The 24509-nt window shown below is 48.0% G+C and overlaps 1 protein-coding gene across 2 annotated transcripts in view; it reads left to right on the top strand.

Annotated features, from left to right (window-relative positions):
- The window catches only part of ERN1 (endoplasmic reticulum to nucleus signaling 1), a 673099-nt gene that overhangs the window by 434785 nt on the left and 213805 nt on the right, over positions 1 to 24509 (top strand). For both annotated transcript variants that reach the window (XM_086930909.1, XM_086930908.1), the window contains exon 11: positions 6893 to 7011. In XM_086930909.1, the coding sequence (XP_086787035.1) occupies positions 6893 to 7011 (119 nt within the window). The remainder of the gene's footprint in view (positions 1 to 6892; positions 7012 to 24509) is intronic.

Raw genomic sequence — 24509 nt, 5'->3', positions numbered from 1 at the left:
ACACCATGCTTCTTGCATGATGGCAGTCTCCCTGACAATGTTTACGAAAGTCTTAAGGATATACCCTTTGACGGGGTCCATCTTTTTGTTAGCCACGCTGACTCGGCGGTCCAGCGCCTCGTGTCTGGTATTCAGTAATTGCCATTTTCTCTAGTCCTTTTTTTGCGGGCTTGGTGAGTTGTTAGTGGTTGCAGTGTTGTCACTGCTTTCTCTTCCTTATGTGATATCAGTCTCTGGGCTCAAGCTGGTATTTCCCAGATAGATTGTACAGCTAGACAGCTGTTTTTGCCCTTATTTTCGATTTCTCAGTTTAGGAGCTAGTCTCAAGATACCGTCCTTGCTTTTTATAGGGATGGGACATACCCTATGTGGGGTATTCGTTGGTTATTGTATAGCTGTTCTGCGATGCCACAGGCAGTGTTCTTCCTGGGTAGTGTATGTCATTACTGCGGATCCAGCTGGGTCCTCCTCGTATTTTGTCTTCCTGCACTAACCTCTAGGGGTCCCACTGTAGTTTACACTACAGACTTCTGGCTTTGTTTTTGGCTTCTTGGTGCTCCAAATGTTGTTGTAAAACTTCACAGCTGAGCAGCCCCGTAAGGTTAACGTGGCACTGTTTGAGAGTTTACATTTTTTGTATTCCTGGAATGCGTATTGTTTTACGGTGGATCCATAGTACTGTTTCTATCTGAGGATGCAGCCTCCTCCAGAGTATTGTACGAGTGGGTTTATGTCACGACTGTCTCGTCCCGTTCCCGTATTTTACCATTCCAGCTGTTCGCTGTAATTTCAACCATTTAGCTGTGATTCCAAGCATTTGGCTATGTATGCTGTCTTAACCATACAGCCAGTGCCCCTTGGGAGCATGTTTGCTTTCTTCCACTTGACAAACAGTTTCTGTTCAGGTTTCAGTGTGACACAGTACGTTCACAAACACTGGGTACGTTAACAGTCACTGAGTGCCTGCTGGCTCAATTTGCGCCACAGCTCTGACTTTGTTTGGTTTTTCGTGGTATGTTTACACCTCAATCTCTGGTGTGACGAAGTATAATGTCTTTATCTAATAGGTGTTGCCATAGTTCACACAGGTGCCGTTGGTACCTACTGTGCGTACTACTGTACTTGTGTTTGGTATACTCTTCAGGTATCCCTTTTCTTTCTTTAACCACATGCGTGCGAGCGGAATTCCGCTCGCATGCTCAGATTTAGTAAATCCCATTATTCATGACGAGCTGGGCTCGGCATCAGCGTGCGAGGAGGCTACGCCATGACGAGCCCAGCTCGTCATCAGCCCCGAAGGGGTTAAAAAAACAACACAATATAAATAGGGCAGAAACACTATCTTTTTCCTTGTTGCAGTCCCTGGGGTTTCTTACTCCAGATTGTGTTTCGCGCTCTCTCTCTCTCTCTCTCTCTCTCTCTCTCTCTCTCTCTCTCTCCCTTTCTTCTCCCTTCTCCTCTCTCTTCTCTCCTCTATTCTGTCCTCTATTCTCTCCTCTCCCCTCTCCCTCTTTCTCTCCCCCCTCTCTCTCTCCCCCCCTCTCTCTCTCCCCCCTCTCTCTCTCTCTCTCCCCTCTCTCTCCTGTCCTCTCCTCTCTCTCTCTCTCTCTCTCTCTCTCTCTCTCTCTCCCTCTCCCCCTCTCCCCCCCTCTCTATCTCCTCTCTCTCCCCTCTCTCCCACCGCTCTCTTTTCTCTCATATGAAAGCAAGCTTTCTGTTAGCTGTCCGGAATCTGCCATATTCTTGGACCAAAATGATTCTGTGACTGGTTTGCTCAGAATGACTATCTGATGATACATTTCTATATCTTTCTACCGAAGCAAGTGTACTGTCGATGCTATCCTACAAGTGCTCTTGAATGTGTGTAGTGTCGCTATGACAGCCCACACAGTCTGCATATGTGTTTACACATTCTACAGCTCGATATTTTCTATGTATCTATATCCTTGTATATGCATGCGTAGGTGACCTCTGTCTCTATATATGCCCACTGTTGTGGAGGCTCATTTTGTACGCTCTGAAGCTACCATGCTGTTTTCTTTCCCTTCCCTGGGAAATGCAGTTTACAGATTTTATTTCCATTGTGTGGTGGCCCTTTTTTGTTCTGATTTTCCTTCATCCCTTCCTTAAGGATGAAGGATTCAGCGCATCCTCTGACGGACTGTTTGCTTTTGTTTATTGATACTACTTTGTGCAGAGCTAATGTTCCTAGCGACAGCTATGATTGCATTTTGCTGTTACCCCACCTGTCTTGGTCAAACATTATTGATGACTAGTTCTCTTGTAGAAGTTGGTTGGGTTCAGTCGCATACCCTTCTCCATTGGGGTATAGCTATGGTATCTAATTCGAAGTTAAAGAATCTACGGCTAGATGTCTCTATCAGATGGACTAGTTACTTGCCTTTGGTTGCGGTACATCTGGTAGAAACAGTCTAGCCGCAGATTCCTTAGCGCCCACCCACCCATCCTCCCTGTTCTGCGAGGGTTTTTTCAAGTTGGATTCTTACCCACTGGTCTTTCTGCCAGTGATATGTCTCCATGAGTGTTGGTCGACTTAACATCCTTGACAAATCCGGAAGTCTTAGTCTGTGTTACCTATTACTTTCACCAACCACTCTCGTTTTTGGGTGGTGGATTCCAATGTACATGCACACTCCTGCAACCTGATTATGTTAGTGTGGGGGTTGGTCCTATTCCTCCCCCCCCCTCCCCCCCCCCCTCTTGAAGTTTGTCTCCTTGGTTTAGTGCCTCCTTGACTCTTACCGCCAATAGATCATATTTAGTGTGAATTGTCGACACACTCTGTTGTTGCAGGATTATAGACATTTACCATGCATTCATGTCCGTTATTGTTTACCTCCTAAGAGGGTATGGTTCTTCTCGTATGCGGGGCTTTTTTATGGGGCGAGTACTCTACTCACCCCCTTGTTTCTATTTTATTCTTGGCTATTTTACCCATACTCCAGTTCTAATGTTTCACATATTTTTTATCTTTTTTGGCATGCTGTTTCCACATCTAGTTTTACACGTGGCTCCGCGTTCTGGTGCAGAAACGTTTTAACAGTAGGAAACTGACGTCAGCTCGCCGGGAGGAACTTGTATGGTTCCACTGACATCAAATCCGCGGAAGACGTTAGGGCAGAGCCATGCAACACCGTACCCTGGCACAAAGAGGTACTACTGAAAAATTCTCGGATCTAGAAGGATGTCTGGGGGGAAATTCTCTTTTAGATACATTGTTACCGGAGGTAATTAACCTGTCCATCAAGGATAACCAATCATAATGACAATTTACATAGGGAGCACCTGCATTTTGGCACTGATCAGCAGTGCCACAGTGTCCAGAGTACCTACACCAGCAAAATCGAAATCCAGCACACTAGTCAAAAATACAGGAGGTAGAAGCAAGAAGTCTAGGGAAACCACACCAAGGATGCCAGGTCTAACACAAGTGTTAATATTTATAATTTATTGAAATTTTGCCAGAGTATTGTAGTGGTCTGGCAAGTCCATGATGCTTGTAAATAAAAAGAGTACACATTTATATTTGTTTGCAGTCCGCACACGCGCCCTCGCCTCCATGGACTACATCCTCCTCGGGGACCTGAACTTCCACCTCGAGAACAATGATGACACCAACTCCACCACCCTGATCGACAACCTAGCCAACCTCGGACTCTGACAACTCGTAACAACACCCACCCACTCTGCCGGTCACACGCTTGACCCCATCTTCTCCGCAAGCCCCCACGTATCCTTCAACCATACCACCGAACTCCACTGGACCGACCACCGCTGCATCCACTTCACCTTTAAGAAACCCACCACGCACCATCGCACCCAACAGATCCCTCACAGCTGCTGGAGCAAAGTCACCGAAGACCAGCTAACCACCACCCTCGCCCAGAGCCCACCCGTTGACCATACCAACCCAGACACCGCCGCTGGCAACCTCAGACAGTGGAGTAACGACTGTGCCAACACCCTCGCCCGATTAAGAAACCCTCCAACAATCATACCAACAATAAAGCCAGCTGGTTCACTGAAGACCTCCGGGCCTCCAAGCAAACCTGCCGAAAGCTGGAGAAGATCTGGCTCCGTGAACGAACACCAGACAACCACGCTGCCCACAAGAATGCCACCCGCAGACATCATCACCTCATCAGATCCGCAAAAAGGGCCTCCTTCAAAGACCGCCTAGACAACAACGCGCACAACAGCAAAGAGCTCTTCAACAACGTGAAGGAACTCTCCAACCCCAGCTCCAACACCAACGACGTCCCACCCTCGCAAGACCTTTGCGACTCGCTAGCCACCTTCTTCCACCGCAAGATCACAGACATCCACAACAGTTTCAACGCCACAACCACTGATACCTCTGCCCCCACGGCCACCATCTGCACCAACCGCCTGCTCTACTGGACCAACATCAACGACGATGACACCATCAATATCATGAACACCATCCACTCCGGATCTCGGTCAGATCCATGCCACACCACATCTTCAACAAAGCCAGCACATCCATCGCACCCCATCACCGGAAAATCATGAACACCTCCTTCGAGATAGCAACCTTCCCGGAGAGCTGGAAGCACGCCGAGATCAACGCCTTACTCAAGAAACCCAAGGCGGACCCCAAGGACCTGAAGAACTTCTGACCCATCTCCCTGCTCCCGTTCCCAGCAAAGGTCATTGAGAAGACCGTCAACGAACAACTGACCCGCTACCTCGAGAACAACATCCTGGACCCTTCCCAGTCCGGGTTCCGCAGCAACCACAGCACCGAGACTGCCCTCATCGCCGACACCGATGACATCAAGTCCCTGTTGGACAAATGAGAAACAGCGGCCCTCATCCTCCAGCCGCCTTCGACACGGTCTGTCACCACACACTACGAACACGCCTCCACAACACTGGGATCCAAGAGAAGGCCCTGGACTGGACCACCTCCTTCCTCAGCGGCAGAACGCAGAGCGTCCGCCTTCCGCTCCGAAGCCACCAAGATCATCTGCGGCGTATCCCAGGGCTCATCCCTCAGCCCAACTCTGTTTACCATCTACATGGCACCACTCGCCCACGTTACCTATCGGCACAACCTCAACATCCTCTCTTACACCGATGACACCCAGCTGATACTCTCCCTCACCAATGACCTCCAAAACCAACCTTCACAAAGGAATGAAGGCCGTTGCTGAATGGATGAGGAACAGCCAACTGAAGCTGAACTCTGACTAGACAGAGGTCCTCATCCTCGGATCCAGCCCTTCGGCCTGGGACGACTCCTGGAGGCCGACCACACTGGGAACCGCTCCAACATCCACCGACCACGCACACAACCTAGGGTTCATCTTCGACTCCACCCTCTCCATGACTAAACAGGTCAACGCCGTCTCCTCCTCCTCCTGCTTCAACACCCTCCGTATGCTCCGTAGGATCTACAAGTGGATCCCCACTGATACGAAAAGAACAGTCACCCAGGCCCTTGTCAGCAGTAGGTTGGACTATGGAAACTCCCTCGGCCAAACTCATGAGACGGCTCCAACGCATCCAGAACGCCTCTGTACGCCTGATCCTAGACATCCCTCATCGCAGCCACATCACACCCCACCTGAGACCTGCACTGGCTCCCGGTCAACAAGAGGATACCCTTCAAGCTCCTCACCCACGCACACAAGGCACTCCACAACACCGGACCAACGTACCTCAACAGACGACTCCGCTTCTACACACCCGCCAGCTCTGCTCCGCCGCCCTCGCCCTCGCTACAGTCCCCCGCTTCAGTCCCCCGCTTCAGTCCCCCGCTTCCAAAGAGCAACCTCAGGTGGCAGATCGTTCTCCCATCTCGCCGCAAAGACCTGGAACACCGTCCCCATCCACCTACGGCAGACCCAAGACCTGCTGACCTTCAGAAAACTCCTCAAGACCTGGCTTTTCGAGCAGTAGCAGCATTCCCCACCCCAGCGCCTTGAGACCCTCACGGGTGAGTTGTGCGCTTTACAAATGATATGATTGATTGATTGATTTGCACTGTTAGCTTCATCTTAAGACTGGATAGCGAGGCTGCAGATCCTTGTCTTTCTATTCCATTCTCACGAACAGGGCTCTGCTCATTTGCAACTATCTTTGCTGTTTGTAAATCATCTAATGCCCTAGACATATGTTACATTGATGGTGCTCTAAGAAAATAAGAAATGAGCAAATGTAATTGGTAATAAAGGTAAATCACGATTTCATATAAGCACCCCCCTTCCAGTAGCCATTAAAACTGAAAAAAGTAGAGCCAAGCTGATAACCTGTACAAAAATGCAAGGTAAATATTCGACTGGCCCATTTCCATGCACCATCCTCCTTTCACCCATTGAGGATGTCTTTTGAAGGTGGCATTTCAGCTGCTTACATGATAGATAGTAGCATCTTGTTGTGTACACTGTTATCATGATTCCACTGAGGATGCTGGATTTCAGCACAGTGTTCTATTTCTATACTCAACATGAGCATACAATTTTTTTTATCATGGATTTGTCTGTATCCATCAGATTTCTGCAAAAAGAGTGTTTAAAAGTAATATCCTCTGCTTGAAATCTATGCTCTTGTGTCTCTTGCAGAATCACATACCCTTCTCAGTAACATTCACAACTGTTGCTTAGAAGGTAATTTGCAGAATTCTTTCACATAGTGTGTAGGATTCTATTCCATAAAGCTTCATGAAATGGTTTGGAATCTAAGATTCATTCCCTCTGTCAACTCTTGTTGTAGCAGTAGAGAGGACATCATTTAAAAAACATCTTTCTCAGCCAATCAGTTTTCACTTCAGGATGATGTAGCTGTTTGGATTCGAGATAAACACATTTGTATTAACACAACCTTTCTTTTCTTTATTTCTACCCAGGGCATCATGAAATTCCCTTACCGGCACCAGCGAAAATCCTGGAGAAGTTTCCGCACAGTTTGCCAAAAAAACAAGAAAATGTGATCTCAGCCAGCTCAGAAAAGACGAGTTTCGAAGAGGTTGTAAATGATCATGACAATGTTGTACCTAGCATGATTGGGAATACCGAACAACTAATGAATAACCTTTTATCAAACCTTGTGTCTTTTTTAAACATATCTTAATGTGCTAAATATGTGTGTATAATATTAATTGGTTTCCTACTTTCTCTTCCTGGCTTATAACTCAGCAGTGAGCTTTCAGAAGGACATATGATTAGCCTGGAGTAGAATAATACATGAGAGAAAACTACTAATGTAGGGCTTTAACGCGACAGCCTACTGATAGTTCAAACATTACAAAAACACAGGTTTTTCTGCCCAAAACAAACAGTATTGTGGGCTGAGACCAATAAAATATAGAAATATTGAACCTGGCCATAGTATGAATTTAACATTAGGAGATTAGAGAGACAAAACCAAACAATTAGGGAAATATATATTCGAGGGATCAAGGAAAGCAAAGCAACATTTCTGTTCAAGCAAAAGATAAAATAATAGTTTTACATTATATGGGCAGAGGTATTACTGCCACACATTGGGCTTCCTTTTTTTACAGAGGAATAACTAAAGCATAAAAACTCAACCCTTCCGAATTCATACACCATGACCTAATCAAAACTAGAGTAGCTCAAAAATGTGAGGAATAATATTGTGAAAAAGAATGTAGATCGGTAAAAATGTGAGCAGCCCCGGCAACTCCAGAAAGAAAGTAACAACGTTTTGTCTTAACGAATATGACCATTTTTACTTCAGCTGTCCAGAAGATGTTATCAAGTGTGTATGATGTGGGGCTGGCATTAGAAGGGGTCTTTTTAAATGAAACCTATTGTCTGCAATTTCCAATTCACTAATTGCTAGGATGCTCTGTCAATGTGTTTTATGGGAATTATTGAATTACTTACCAGTTATTTACATTACTACATGTGCTTCTCTTCTCATCAGTGCTCAGATATGAGGTGTCTGTATCACCTGACTACCTAGCCTTTGGATTTTTACATGGGACTATACTTGCATGGCAAACATAAGGAGATAATGGACGGAGTGCTGAAACATTTCAGTCACTCACCCCTAGTCACAGATCTGGGTTGAATCCATCATCGTTCTTTAGCTCACTTCTCCACCTCAGTTCAGACCCAGCTATATGCACATCAGTCCTGTCCCTGTCCTTCATGGGAATAGTCCAGCCGAACTGCCAAGCCAGGTCTTCACTGGACTAGAAACAAGCATCCTGGGACCGGTTTTGGGGTAGCACCCCTTATCAGCCAGGCTAACTTGAATCCAGTGGCAAAGTGAGCCAGGGACCCATGTTTGGGTATACTCTGCCAACTTAGGGCGAACAATGCAAACAAACACACGAAGATAATGGACCTTCCCTGATTTATGGAAAAAGGCTTCAATTTTGCCACTCCTTAAGAAATCTAACCTAGAAGCTGATAATCCAGCTAACTAGCGTCCTATCTCCAGGTTACCATTCCCAGCTAAAATAGTAGAAAAATTAATTAATACACAACTGACACAGTTCATTCAGGAAAATCAACTGCTAGATCCCTCCCAATTCGGCTTTAGGGCAGAACATTGCACAGCCGGAAGTCACCATTTCTCAGTTTCCCAACTGTATGAGAGCTGTTAGCAACTCGTTGGGTATGCATTGCCTCAAACTAAACTCTGAGAAAACGGAGGTGATATTCGTCAGTAATAATCCACAGTTTTGGAGCCCAGTATGCTGGCCAACAGAATTAGGTACTCTCCCCATTCCAGTCCAAAAAATGTAGGTATAACTATTGATGACAAGCTGAACTTTAATAAGCATATTAGCTCAGCTGTCTCTTCCAGTTTCAATACTTTTATAATTATCAGGAAGATCCTTCCTTTCATTCCTTTTACTTTCAGAAAAACAGTAATCTTCTTCTTAATACTCACGAAGCTACTCTAATGGACTTTTTGTTAAGCTCCAAAAACAATGTGAAAAAACTCCAAAGCATGCAGAAGGCAGCTGCTAGGCTTATTCTTGATCTTCCCAAGTTCCATCCCATTTCAGCTTCCATTAAGGGACTCCACTGGCTTTCGGTGGGTACTCGCATCAAATTCAAGGCGCTATGCCTTACCTATTTGATTACCTCAAACAGCCCCTCTCCTGGTACATACCCAGCAGAGACCTACGATCTAAAAACTCCTTGACAGTCTGCTGCCCCATTTTTTAGAGACTCAAATGGGGGTGTAGTTGCTTCTCCTTTGACGCTCCGGCTTTCTGGAACAGCCTGCCTATAAATATCAAAGCAGCTCCCACATTACTGAGTTTTAAGAAATTGATATAACCTCCAGTCCTCTTCTGCACTCGCTTATACTGCTATTCCCAATCTGCGCCAAGACACCCATGGGTATTCGAGAGCTTTAGAAATATATTAACATAACATAACATAACATGGACGGAGTGCTGAAACTTTTCAGACTCTCACCCCCAGTCACAGATCTGGGTTGAATCCATCATCGTTCTTTAGCTCACTTCGCCACCCCAGTTCCAGACCCAACCATATGCAAATCAGTCTTGACCCTGACCCACATGGGAACAGTCCAGCCGGAACTGACAAACCAGGTCTTCACTGGACCGGAAACAAGCATCCTGGAAATTGTTTCGGGGTAACACCCTCATCGACCAGTATATTGAATCCAGTGGCAAAGTGAGCAAGTGAGTATACTTGCATCCCAGGTTATGCCATGAAATAGATCACCAGCAATTTCCTTTGTAATATGCTTTTTTCAGTAGTTCAAATTATTATCTTCATGGTTTGTTTTCTTAAATATGTACTGACAGACACTTCTGTTTGGGTAGACACTTTTAGAAGGTAGGGAGTGTGGTATTTATGGATCTGCGATAATGCTGTTGTGAAATATGTCTTTGCTTTATGCATTTTCCCCATGTTTGACCCAGGTAGGTTTTTGAAAGATTAAGCCCTGATTACTTACTTGTTTGCACTGACTGTTACTCGTAATGGTCCTCAACTAGGTGTGTGATCTGTACTCAAAGACTAACATCATGTTGCCTTTCGCCCAAAAAAGTTTCACTGCCTTAACTGTGGGGAGGATATGATGTGGGCACCCATGAGATGCATGCATGTGAATATTTCCTTGCAACACCAACAAGATAAAAAGGAAAATACCAGCACAATTAAATTATGTGGTTAGCTTGACTGTGATGAGGAAAAGTACCGCACAGTGTAATATGGATTACTGATAAAGGAATATGAACATTACATTTATCTCTTTGTATCATTGTAGTTTTCAAGCATAACATTTTGAGCAGTATTAACAGATTTCATCATATGCCACACGATTTCTACATAATTGTATACCTATGATATTTTTTCACTGCAGTTCTGAGGACTGTATTTATGAAAGACTTGGAGTCCCATCATTGAGCTTGCATTGTGTGATTAGGGTCTGGTGATGACCAAGTTGCTACCCAATAGTTGCTCATCAACTCTGCTCCTTTACAAGAGGTTAAGAGTCGCCCTTATATAGCTCACTGATCATCCATACTCCAAGGGAGTAAGAGCTAACTTAATTTTCTCAAACACCATTGAGATTGCTAAATGGATCCACCTGCTCAGCAAAAATACAAAGTGTGGGGCCCTTTTAGTTGGTCTAGAAGAAGGCTAGAGAATCAAGCACTAATTTCTGATGGATACATCTGCCTGTGGATTCCTCACCTTATGAATATCCCCTGCACCAGCATTCCTCAGACTTTTTTCCTAGCTCTCTACGCCGACGAGGACGTCACAATGCCACGGCTCTGCTCGCGACTCCGCATGACGTCACCGGAGCCATAAGAGAGCCTCGTTGGCGTGATGACGTCAGTTCCCTTTTTTCCACGCCGTCGACGCGTAACGTTTTCTGGCTCTCTTCATATTGTTGAAATACTTTGTAGCTGATTCTATCCTTAAACTGTTGCTGTTAGGATGTCTTCTTCGAGGAAGTATGGGTTCAAGCCCTGCTGAGAGTGTGGGGGTCACATGTCCATCACTGACCCCCATGAAGACTGCTTATGGTGTTTGTCGTCTGATCACGACGTGGAGACTGTTCCAGTTGCAGGAAGATTAACCCTAAGGCTCTTAAAGAACGGGAAGCTAAGCTCTTTATGGCTAAGGCAAAGAAGAAAGGAAGGGGCCGAAAAAGAGCTACGTAGAAGTTGTCTGCTTCGCATTCATCGAAGTAGAGAAAACACAAAAAGAAGAGAAGACATGGATCTTGGTGCCGTTCGTCGAAGGGTAAGGCTTCGAGATCTCCTTCGCCGGCCCCTCGACGTAGTCAAAAAGAACTTGTCTCTTTCGCCTTCTCCTCAAGTGACTCCGGAGAGATCTCTTTCTTCAAAAGGCACTCCGGCGCAGTCTCCGGCACCGAGGGGTTCGCCGGATTCGGAAGGGTTACTACTCCAGATTGTTTCTTCTCCTTCTCCTGTGCATGAGGTTGATCGTGTGGCGCCGGTGGATTCAGCTGTTCCAACTCTGGATGCTCCTCGTTTGGATTCTGGGTCAAATCCTTTTCCGCAGTTTCCAACTCCAGGATCAGATCCTACGCATTTATTGAATGCTATGTACGGAGTGTTTGCTAAGCCAGCCTTCCCCTCCGGAGCACCTTCAGCTCCCGTGGGTCCGCTGCCTTCAATTTGGGTGTGCCTCAGCACTATGCCCAGGCACCCTCTGTGCCTTTCATGCCGACGGCGCCGTCATGGCAGTTTCCGGCTCCAAGGGTTTCAACAGTGTTCATAGTGTCCCTGGTGCCGTCTGGTGGACCTTACTCTCGGCCTCGTGGGACGCCATTTCCGCCTTCGGATCCTCCTTCGACACTGGCTCCAGAGATGTTGGCGCCGCATGTGGTGCTGCAGATTCCTAGATTTCGATCAAGGATAGAGGCGCAGAGACTGCTGAGGGAAGAGCAGTATAAAAGGCAGGAGGTTGAAGAGAGTGAAATAGAAGAATCAGTGGATGATTTTGAAGGTATACAGGACACAAGTAGGCTGGACACTTCTCTTGAGTGGGAGCTTTCTTCCACAAGGGCTTCTCCACCTCAGAAGGTAGCCCATATTATACTGTTATTAGAAAGGTGGCAGAGCTTTTGGACTTTCAGTTACCAACTGCTGAGTATAGGCCAAATTTGCTCACTGAGGTTTTACATTCGCCTTCTTCAATAGTTGAGCCCTTGTTACCTTTTAATGGAGCCTTGACTGAGCCTGTTCTTGAGGTATGGCGGAAACCACTCTCTTCTCCTGCTGTCTAAATAAGTGGCAAGAAGGTATAGGTCTGCTCCAGGGGATCCTCTCTTTCTGTCTTCTCATCCATCTCCAGAAAGTTTGGTGGTACAGGCATCCTGCTCTAAACAGTCTTCGGTGCTTTTCCCCAGGCTCCTGCTGACAGAAACTCTAAAAAACTGGAGCAGTCTGCTAAGAAAGTCTTTTCATCTTCAGGCATGGCTCTTAAATCTACCATTGCAACCTGTTTGTTATGCTGTTATAGTCATGCCTCGATGGACTCAGCTACGCAGTTGGCACCCAAGTTACCCGATGAAGATTGGGGACATTTTATGGAGGTTCTGTCAGATGCTCGGGCTGCTGCTAGACAGGCTATTCAATCTGGCCTGGATACGGCTGATTCACTGGTCAGAGTTATGGGTCCCTCCATTGGTACCAGGAGGCAAGCTTGGCTTAGATCCTCTGGTTTTTCCCCGGATGTTCAAGCTACTCTGGTTGATATGCCTTTTGCTGGATCAAAGCTTTTCGGGGAGAAGGTGGATTCTGCCCTTCAAAGGTTTAAAGACAGTAGAGCTACAGAGAAGTCTTTGGGACTGTAAACCCAGTCAAGGGGGTTTGGATATAAAACATATCGTGGATTTGGAAGCTCTTCCTTTCGTAGCCTGAGACAACCTCAGCAGCAGCAAAATCCGCTCTATAAGTCCTATAGAGGAAGAACCAAGGGTCGCCAACGTGGGTCTACCCGCAATCTATCCTCCTCTTCTACCTCCCTGCTCCCCCTGGTAATGCAGGAAAGCAGCCCTAGATACCCCATCCTGGATCATGTAGGTCCTGTAGGGGGTTGGTTGTCTCATTTTCTACAGGGTTAGAAATCGGTCACGATAGACCTTTGGGTTTTAAACCTTGTAGAGAATGGGTATGCCCTTCACTTTCGGGAATTTCCTCCACCTTACCCTCCTTGCCAAGGTTTTTGTTCAGAGGACCATTTACTTCTCTTTCAGAAGGAAGTCCATGTGCTCTTACAGAAAGGTGTGATAGAGGTGGTCCCGGAGCAGGAGAGGGGTCAGGGATGCTACTCACGGTATTTCCTGATCCCCAAGAAGGATGGCAGATTACGTCCGATTCTGGCCTCAGGATCTTGAATTTTTTTACCTCACACAGGAGACATTCAAGATGCTGACCCTTGCGCAGGTTCTTTGGCGCTGCAGGAAGAGGAAGGGATGGTGTTGATCGATTTACAGGATGCGTATTTTCACATTCCCATCCTGAAGTCGCACAGGTGATATATCAGTTTTACGGTAGGGTCGCAGCACTACCAGTTTGCGGTCCTGCCGTTTGGTCTTACTACTGCACCTTGAGTCTTCTCAAAGGTGATGGCAGTGACAATGACACAGCAAAGGTAGCGGTGGTTTTGAAAATCGCATCTACAATTCAACAGAAGATTTCTAGATTGAATTTACAAACACATTCATTTTCTTGTAATTCTGGTGCCTCTCAAGGAAACATTAACATCCCAATACCACGGATGTTGGATTAGCGAGAGTTTCAAAGGAACTCGTTGTCAAGTACTTATAATACTAATTATACCTTGGCACTCTAATGTTTAATATCCAAAGCATATGCTTTTTAGGGGGGATTCCCAGTCCTGGCCCGGTTAGGACGCCCTTATTAATGTCTTACAATATGAACAATGTTTCTATATTTGCACAGAAAGAGAACATAAAAAGATTACATTTGTTTTGTGATTTTAATGTCTTTTTTTAGGTAGGTTTAATCCAAATACAATTCTTAACGGCAAAAAATAATACAATGTACATATTTTAATGGACCGCAATGATTTTGCATGTTTCTTTTTCTAAATCCTCCACTTTTGTCCTGAGGAATTGAAGCAGGCAGCCGACACATGTTTCGTTACTTGACGTAACTTTATCAAGGCTTAAGTGTCCTGTAACTTGGGAACATGAATAAGTTATTGTGCAGATTTCCGATTTTGAGCAAGTTCCCAGACCTGTTTTATGATAAAATTGTTTCTTCCTGGCCATATAAAAATGCCCTTACTAAGTTACTTACATTCGGTAACGCTTCTTCTGGTGGATACAGTATCTGCCTGTGAATTCCTCACTGACCCACCCTCCTCCCTAATGTCCACCCTTCTATACCTTAAAGGTGTTTTTGTTTAACATAATTGTTTAATATTTGATGTATCATTTTGCATTGTGTGGTGTATAGGAAATGCTGTTGCTCTTTGGCTTTCCTTTTGAACTTACACTATGTCTGGTTGTTGAATATTGTGTACTGTGTATACTTTGAATATGTTGTCGGTTCACCCTTTCGCCTCGGTGGCACGGAAAAAATAGGTAGAACTGACGTCCTCACGCCGACTAGGCTCTCTTACGGCTCCGGTGACGTCATTCGGAGTCTCGAGCGGAGCCGTGGCATTGTGACATCCTCGTCGGCGTAGAGAGCTAGGAAAAAATTCAACGGACTGCTGGCGCAGGGGATTTTCATAAGGTGAGGAATCCTCAGGCAGATCCTGTATCTATCAGAAAAAGCGTTACCTAAGATAAGTAACTTGTTCTTTATTGTCCAATGAAGATTAACACAAAACCTGCACCCATGTAGATACTGAAGCCGAGACCCATCCAAACAGCAACAGTGCCTTGGTTAAGATAAAAACTGCTCATAATTTGGGCGGGGGGACAATACAGGACGGTTGCCACTTCTTTCATTAGGAAAGAAGCGAAAGAAGGACTCTGTTAGCAGCAGGACCCACCGGGCCTCTGGCACAGTTATTAACCAGCGGGAACAATGCCTTCACTGATGATGCCTTAACAGCTCTTTCCCCATTTGTTCAAAATGGGTTGACTGCATTTCCTTTGGGAGCAAGTTAAGATACCACAAGGGGACTAGTTACCATGTCTTATTTTGAGTCATTTCAAATGAAATTGGAAGTCTGTAAAAGTGGATCGCTGCTTCTTCAATTCCAGGTCAGAGTACCCTGAACACTCTTCCCCTAATCCTGGACAACAACTTGCCTATGCCTCAATCAAGTCTAGTACCATGGATCAAAGTTATAGGGCAGCTGGTCAGTGGATTCACACCAATAATCGAAAACATTCAAGTGTCTTATATAGGATTTGAGAGTTGTCAGCCAGGTGAACATAGCAAGATAAGGGGGTACTACTGCAGACATCACTCTCCTTCTGACCATGCCATTCGCTAACAAAGCAGTGAGATGTAACCATAAGAGTGTCTGCAGTGGAATAGCTGGTTTCATCTATTGTGATAGTGATATTGGTAAGAGCCACTCCGGTTAAATCATCTACCATATTGGGGGTAAACAATAACCTCTGGACCCAAAAAGAACCTTCCAGGATAATCTGTGGTTTGGCAGAGTGAAATAGTGATTCTCCGTATTACTATGCCAAGAGAATCGGAAATTCATTAAAGACATAAAGTCTAACATTATGCATTAATCCTTTAATGCCAACTCCACACATCTACTTTAAAGTATTACATCACAATAAATATTGTTGTAGAACAGAATACAGCTAGAAAATAGTAGGCATGCACATAGTACAATCCGCCTCTTTCAAATGCGGAATAAACTATTCCATCACATATTATGAAAATCTTTGAAACGGTATGGTACAACAGGAAGAATGAAGATCCTTGGATGCGAAGAAAATGCATTGTAGGACCCAAAAAGCTAGGCACCCAGTTTGCGGCGTCTTCCCGATGATGTAAACAGAAAGGCCTGAACTACTGTGAATTATCTGAAAATATAGACAAATCTTAGAACATCCTCTACAGACATTAGCGTAAGAGGTTTCACACTAAAAGCACGTTACAAGGCATACTTGAGATCTTATTAAAACATTACATTCCATGAAGTTCCTTTGGATTTGTATTACATTTTTTTTCTTATTTTATAGAAACTCTTTATCCATTGCAGAGATGGGAGGGTGGGATAATGTTAGCCTCTGTGTCTTTAATGAAATTCAGGTCCTCCTGGCCAAATAATAATTAGAATCGCTAATTTGTTACAAGAGCGTAGGCTACCATTATGCATGTTGGTAGCTTTACAAAACCACATTCGACATGTCTTCAATCGGTTTGCAATAGTATTTGGTAAATGTAGAGTTTGACCAATCTGCGGCCCAAAGCATGTCCTCTAGTCTTCCACCTTTCCAGAAGGATTGACTTGCACCCCTCACAGAATGTGCTTGAACCAAGCCAATCACAGGGATTCTATGTATATTAAAGAAGGTAGCACTGCTCATTTCACTGCCCTTAAGAGTTCCAGACAGCCAAACTAATGGCAGAGCCTGTTGATAACAATCAAACACACACTGTGGTGGCCTATCAATCAATAAATCGGGGATTTATAGAGTGCACTACTCACCTGTGAGGGTCTCAAGGCACTGGGGGAGTGTGTGGGGGGATTTGGGCAGCTCAGGTCATTCGAAAAGCCAGGTCTTGAGGCTCTTCCTGAATACTTTCAGCGTGGGAATTCATCTGATGCTGAGGGGGAGTTTATTCCAGGTCTTGGCCATGATGTAGGAGAAGGGTGTGCCTCCTGTTCTAGTTCTGTGGATGCAGGGGATTTTGGCCAAGGCCTGGTCAGCGGAGCATAGGTTTCTTTTGGGGTTGTAGAAGGAGATTCTTTCGTTGAGGTATTGGGGTCCAGTGTTCTGGAAGTCTTTATAGGTGTGTGTGTGAGCAGCTTGAAGGTCACTCTTTTTTTGACTGGGAGCCAGTGGAGTGCTCGTATATGCTGGGTAATGTGGTCTTGTTGTGGGATGCGGAGGATGAGTCGGACTGCGGCGCTCTGGACAGTCTGACGTTTGTGAAGTAGAGATTTGTTGATTCCAGCATAAAGGGCGTTCGCGTAGTCCAGCCTGCTGGTAATGTGTGCGTGGGTGACGGTCTTCCTGGATTCGGGGGATGGGTCCATTTGAAGGTTTTGCTAAGTATGGGGAGGGTTTTAAAGCATGTGGAAGCTGCAGCGTTGGCCTATAGTTCGGCCACATGAACCATCTTTACCCACTTTAAATCTGCCTAAGAAGGAGATTGGCCATGTTGTCCGCCCTGCTCGATCAGTCGCACTGTGTGACATCAAAGAATAGTAGCAGCAGTAACCAGGGCTTACCCACCGAAGGGTGTGACTGCAAGAACTAGAGTGAAAATGAGTTAGTTGGGAGCATGTTCAACCAAAGAGCTGAGGAGAAGAGAGTATGCATCCAGGGCAGAGAAAATTAAAAGCATCACATTCATTTTTGTGTGGGTGTGTGACATAGTGTCCTTCCCAAATAAACCGTGTTAATTCCTTAAAGCTATTCCTAGCATCCAGGACTGACAAATATGTATGCTGGTCTCCATCATAAGAGTATTATCTCCGACACAATTTTGCCCATTCATGGTATAATTGTGCCATAGCCATAATATTTTTGTTCTTGACTATTTTGGGCTTACAAGTCTAGTAATTACATACTTGCTGCCATCACTGACATATTAAGAGCATGACTGGCCTGCTTTTAGCCATTCCTGACCGGGTGACAACAGCTTCTCCCATAACAATGGCCATAACTGATATATGTTGGGCATCCAGCTGTGGCACAGTGGTAGCCCTGGTTTAATAGTGGGCATTATTGGCATAACAGATTCATTCTTAGTGTTATGGTGAGGAAGCATGGCCTATGATTCCAATACCTGGGTATTTGAAGCATGAGAGGCATTTTTACATGGCGGTACTAAATGAAAACTAAAAGCTGATGTTTAGGGACTGTGTATTATCTAACTATGAAAACTGATTTGATTTTTAAAGGAAAAAATTATGCTTTTTCAGAAAAGGTTTTCTTCTGGAAAATTGAGTTTGATTGCTCAAAGTGGAAAGGGAGTTTGATAGAAAAATATGTGTTTTTTCAAAAAGGAATATGCTAAGGACGGCAAAATATTGCAATTCTAAAACACATTTAAAGTTGTTAGCTGAATGATAATTCCATTTGAGTTGGGGAGACTTACTGCTGTCGTAATACCCTTTTTGGCACACAGCATGTGATGATTTGAATTTTACTTGATTACAAGCATTTTAATATTGATCAACGTTTTCCTAGCATAATTCTGATAACTTCACCTGCAATATTTGGGAGGTTACTACTGATAATTTTGCTTAGGCTGGTCATGGTGTAATGTTAATACATATCATTAGCATTTTACCGTGATAAAATATGCTAGTAGCTCAGCAGAACTTTCCTTGAGCAGAATTAACTCTCACTACAGAAAAGGTTGGAGACCCCTGTGCTAGTTGCATAGTTCCTTTAACCCATCGAGCTATTGTTGCCCAAGTCACTGCTTTAAAAGGTTGTATAAAAGAAATGAGAAGCTGATTGACACAGTCCGAGCAATTTTTTTTCATTCTAGAGTCCTATTCTTGCAACAATCTACCACACACAAAATCTGAAAGAAACAGGTTAGTATTAGATTCCTTACCTTAGAATATCCCCAGGCGTCAGACTGGATCCAGAAACTTTTGCGTAGCAGTACACGTACGCGTCGGTAGGCATCGTCTGCGGCTCCGCGTCAGTCGTTGGAGCCGGGATGACGTCGCCGGAGTACTTAGACGCTGCCCCCGCGTGCGTTCTTCTTTTTTCCGCGCCAGCAAGCGCCGATCCGGAAAAAGTGTTACCCTTAGTCGATTTTTGACTAAACTTTTTTGATCATTTTTAATCCTTTTTCGAAGTCTATTGACTCAGACGGTGCCGGTAGGGATGCCAAGGTTGAAACCCTGCGCAGACTGCGAGCGACTGATGTCGGTTACCGACCCCCATCGCCAGTGTTTTCACTGTCTGGGCCTCGACCACGACGACAAGGCCTGCTCCAACTGCCGGGCCCTGACGTCCAAAGCTAGACGGGAGCGGTCCTGCAAGCGACTCGAGCTCCGGCAGTCGGCCCCGCACCGCTCAAGGTCCCGGTCCGCAAGGAGGTCGAGGGACCGGTCGCGGGGTCGGAGCCACCATAGGTCCAGGAGTCGTCATCGGGCTTTGGGCTCGAAGTCCTCAGGTAAGGGACACAAAAAGTCGAAGAGACTTCATCGCTCTTCCGACTCCCCCCGACGCTCGCGTGGCGCGGCCGGGGGTTCGGGCGACACCGCCCTCGCGCTCCGCTGGAGCCGCAGGCGTCGTGGCCTGCTTCATACCAGTCGGTCCCTGGGCTGAACGCGACGCCGGAGGAGATCGAGGCCTTCCTCACGGCCATGAAGTCGCTCACTCCTCCGTCTGGCTCCGCGCGTCTTCGGACCCAGCAGCCCCGTCTGGGGGCCCCAGCGGGTCGGGTGCTTCGGCCCTGACACCGTCGGGTGCTTCGATCCCGCCGCCAGCGACTTAGTTCCCGGCGCCGCAGGACCCGGTTACGGATCCGGGTCGTCGCCGGTCGACCTTACGACCTCACCGACGCCGGGCCCCAGGGTGTTGCCGGCGCCGTCCCCGATCCCTCCCTCGATTCGGGTCCGGCACCGGACCGGCGCCACTCGGCGCCGCTCTCGACGCCGATGGGAGATTTCTACTTCTATGACCCGGCCCCATCCTTTGGCCCTGAGTTTCAGGAGATGGGTGGCGAGGGGGATCGGGAGGGGTCTGAGGACCCTCTGGCACAGGAGTGCCAGTCTTATCAGGACTGGACAGGTGAGCTAGGGGAGGCCAGTGGTCTGGACAACACGCCAGACACTGGTTTTGTCTCTCCTCCTACCGTGGCTACGGAGGAGGAGGCTGCCTATAGTGTGGTGCTGATGCGGGCGGCTAAGGCCTTGGGCCTGGAGCTCCCCGTCGCGGCCGTGAGTCTAACCTCCTCACTGAGGTCCTTAAACCGCAGGCAAGCTCGGCCGAGCCTCTACTGCCGTTTAATGAGGCGTTGTCTGACGTTCTTCTGGGCACTTGGTCCAAGCCCGCTACAGGTCAGCCTGTAGATAGGAACGTGGCCAGACACCAACGCCTGGCTCTGAGCGACCCTTGCTTCCTGTCCACCCACCCCGTCCCCGAGAGCCTGGTCATCCAGGCCTCTAACTCCCAGACCGCATTCCCGACGGCTCCCCCCGATCGGGAATCCAAGAGGTATGAGCAATACGGGAAAAAGGTATTCTCCTGCCTGAGTTTGGGGTTGCGGTCAGTCAACACCGCGTGCCTCTTGGCCCGTTACACCCACTCTCTGTGGGACACGGTCGCGGACGTGCTGCCACAATGTCCGGAGGGGGTCCGGACTAAACTCGCCCAATCCCTTGCGGAGGGTCGAGATGCGGCACAGTATTCCATCCGGTGTGGGCTGGATACCACGGATTCGCCACACCTGGTTTAGGTCCGCCAACTTTTCGGCTGATGTCCTGAACACCCTTATGGACATGCCGTTTGATGCCCGTCGCCTCTTTGGCGACAAGGCAGACCATGCGCTTGAGTGCTTTAAGGACTCCAGGGCTACGGCCAAGTCCTTGGGCCTCTCTGCTCCGCGCCAGTAAACGGCTGCCTTTCGCTCCTTTCGGGCCAAGGAAGGGGCGCCCCCACATGTCCTGTCAGCCACGGGCCGCAGACTACCATCCAGCGCGTTGGCTGACGTGGTAACCGCCGTGGCTGCGGTCAGGGACAACGGCGAGGCCAGTCCACACCTGCCCTGCAGCATCTGCCTCAAAACCCTCCTAGTCCGAGCTTTCAGGCCCATGTGAAGCCAGTGGGGGGCAGGGTTCGCCATCACCACCTCCACTGGCGCACTGTCACATCGGACAAGTGGGTGCTGCAAATCGTCCGAAGGGGCTACTCTCTTCCCTTCAAGGCGACCCCTCCAGCCATGCCACTGCAGTACCACCGCGTGTCGGGGGATCACTTGCAACTTCTACAAGAGTAAGTTACGTCCCTCTTGGGCAAGGGGGCCATCGAGCGCGTTCCTGGGCCAGAAGTAGGGTGTGATTGTTACTCCCACTCTTTTCTGGTACCCAAGAAGGGCGAAGGGGGCCTACGCCCTATCTTGGACCTGCGGAATGTCAACGGCTTCCTCCGGAAGGAGAAGTTCAAGATGCTGCCCTGGACCCAGGAGACTGGATGGTAGCGTTGGACTTGCAGGATGCTTATTTTCATATCCCCGTCCTGCGGCTCACCGGCGTTACCTGCGGTTCACGGTAGGCCACAAGCACTTTCAGTTTACTGTGCTCCCCTTCGGCCTTCCAGCGCCCCACGGGTGTTCACGAAAGTGATGGCGGTGGTCGCAGCTCATCTGCGCAGGTTAGGGGTTTCAGTCTTCCCGTACCTCGACGACTGGTTGTTGAAGGCGGGCTCGCCCCACACTGTCGTCAGCCACCTCCAGACTACGGCCAACCTCCTGCACCTGCTAGGGTTCTCCATCAATGTGCCGAAGTCACACCTGTGTCCCTCTTAGAAGCTCCTCTTCATCGGAGCGGTTCTAGACTCAGCGAAGTTTCAGGTTTATCCTCCCGAACAACGGCTTCGGGATATTCAGGCTCTGATTCCGATCTTTCAGCCGTTATCCCGGGTCTCGGTCAGTTTGACGCTGCGGCTTCTGGGGCTGATGGCCTCCTGCATCCTTCTGGTGCATCACGCCAGGTAGCTGATGCGGGCTCTGCAGTGGGACCTGAAGTTTCAGTGGGCCAAGGATCAGGGCAACTTGTCCGACCATGTCTTGCTCTCGGAGGGCACTGCTAGACAGTTGCAGTGGTGACTCACGGACCGCGATTGGTCAGCGGCAGATCCCTCTCCCTACCCCAACCGGAGCACGTAGTTGTGACGGACGGGTCGCTCCAGGGCTGGGGGGGCCACATGGGAGAGGCGGAGATCAGAGGCCTCTGGTCTCCACATCAACCTTCTGGAGCTGTGGGCGATCCGGCTTGCACTGAAGGCATTCCTCCCCTCTGTCCGAGGGAGTGTAGTGCAGGTGTTCACGGACAACACCACCGCCATGTGGTACTGCAACAAACAGGGCGGGGTGGGGTCGTGTACCCTATGCCAGGAGGCTCTGCGCCTCTGGCAGTGGCTGGAACATCAGGGCGTGACCCTGGGGGTTCAACACCTGGCAGGTTCTCTGAACGCCAGGGCGGACGAACACAGCCGACGGTGCATGATGGATCACGAATGGCGTCTGAACTCGGACGTGGCGCAAGGCCTCTTTCAGCGATGGGGAGAGCCTTGGTTAGATCTATTCGCTACCGAAGAGAACGCGCAATTTCATCAGTTCTGCGCGTTGGAATTTCCAAGGCGGCACTCGCTCTGAGACGCTTTTCGTCGCGAGTGGAGTTGCGGTCTGTTGTACGCCTTTCCGCCTATACCACCTATACCACTTCTGAGTGTTAGAGATGATCAAGCGCGACCGGGCCCAAGTTATACTTGTGGCTCCGGACTGGGCACCAAGGTACTGGTATCCCGAGCTACTCAGCATGTCAGTCGATCTGCCTGCCTATTCAGGAGGACCTTCTGTCGCAGCAGCAGGGGACGGTCCTCCACCCAAACCAGTCCAGTCTCCACCTCCATGCTTGGAGATTGAATGGCGACAGTTGAGGCCATTTGACTTGCCTCCTGAAGTTTGTAATGTGATTCTGAAAGCCAGGCGTCCCTCCACAAAGTCTGTATACGCCTGCAGGTGGAACAAATTTGTGGCATGGTGCACAGCAAAGGCTGTGGATCCCCTTTCTGCCCCTCTTTCTGAGGTTCTCCTCTTCCTTCTTTCTCCTGCCCAGCAGGGCTCTGCTCTTGGCACTATCAAGGGCTACCTTTCTGCCCTTTCCGCCTTCTTAAGGCTACCTGATCAGCCTTCTTTGTTCAAGTCCCCGGTTGTTAATAGGTTCTTAAAGGGCATCACTCATATGTGTCGTCCCCCCCCCCCTGTTCCTTTTGTGATGCCTTAGTGGGACTTAAACCTTGTACTAACTTTTCTGATGTGCGCTCCCTTCGAGCCACTTCATAACTGTCCTCTCCGTCTTCTTACCCTTAAGACTGCTTTCCTGGTTGCCATCACTTCTGCCAGGAGAGTGAGTGAGCTCCAGGCTCTTTCATCCAAGCCTCCCTTCCTTTCTGTCCATCCGGACAAGGTTGAGTTGCGGACAAGACCCTCTTTCCTGCCCAAGGTAGTCGCAGCCTTCCACATGGGCAGTCCATCACCTTGCCCACCTTCTTTCTGCATCCCTCTAAAGAGGAAGAGCGGCTCCACCGTCTGGACCCAAAACGTGCGCTCTCTTTCTATTTGGATCTCAGTTCCGGGTGGATGACCAACTCTTTGTTTGTTACGTGGGCGCTAAGAAGGGACGAGCGGTGCACAAACGGACCATCTCTCGGTGGGTCGTCTTGTGTATCAAGGCATGCTACTCTTTAGCTAAGAAGGAGCCTCCTGTTGAGCTGAGGGCACATTCCACTCGGGCCACGGCGGCTACTTCTGCCCTGGGCCGTGGAGTCCCCTTGCAGGACATCTGTCAGGCAGCTACGTGGGCCTCGCTGCACACGTTCGCAAGACACTACTGCCTGGACAGCCATGTCCCTAGGGATGGCTTCTTTGGCCGTTCCGTCCTCCAGGACTTTCTGGTGTGATCATTGGTTCGAAGACCCACCACCGGGGTTGGTATTGCTGGGGTATCTATTCTAAGGTAAGGAATCTAATACTAACCTGTTTCTTTCAGATGCACAAGCTACTTACCTTCAGTAACGATATATCTGTAGGAAACAGTAGTTAGTATTAAATTCCTTGCTGTCCCACCCATCCTCCCCGTTCTGCGAACCGATATTTAGGGTTAAGGTCATCCCCTTTCAGGCCCCTAGTTTAATGGCACCAGTGTTTGCTTTTATCATGGCCATGCGTTTCTGGCGCGGAAGAGCTGTGTATAAGAACGGACATCAGCGCGCGAGGTCGGCGTCTAAGTACTCAGGCGACGTCATCCCAGCGCCAACGACCGACTCGGAGCCGCAGTCGACGCCTACCGACACGCAAGGGTTCTGCTACACAAGATTCCGGATCCAGTCTGACGCCTGGGGATATTCTAAGGTAAGGAATCTAATACTAACTACTGTTTACTCCAGTATTGGAACTTTCATAGATTCACATGCCTGAATCATTCCCCGTCGTCGAGACGGGAGTCTCCGGTATATAAAAAAGCAGTGCTTAGTAGTATAGCAAACTGAAAAGAGGCCTAGGCCCATTTCCCTTTTGCAACCCATAGCCTTTGTTATGTAAAAAAGACCCAAACTTTTCCCTGAACCAATCAGAGCTCCTCGCCCTCTAGAACACTCCT

Source organism: Lissotriton vulgaris, chromosome 7 (assembly GCF_964263255.1).
Source record: "Lissotriton vulgaris chromosome 7, aLisVul1.2, whole genome shotgun sequence".
Classification (NCBI taxonomy): domain Eukaryota; kingdom Metazoa; phylum Chordata; class Amphibia; order Caudata; family Salamandridae; genus Lissotriton; species Lissotriton vulgaris.
The sequence above is the reverse complement of the archived record's forward strand: the minus strand, read 5'-3'. Positions and strand labels throughout refer to the sequence as shown.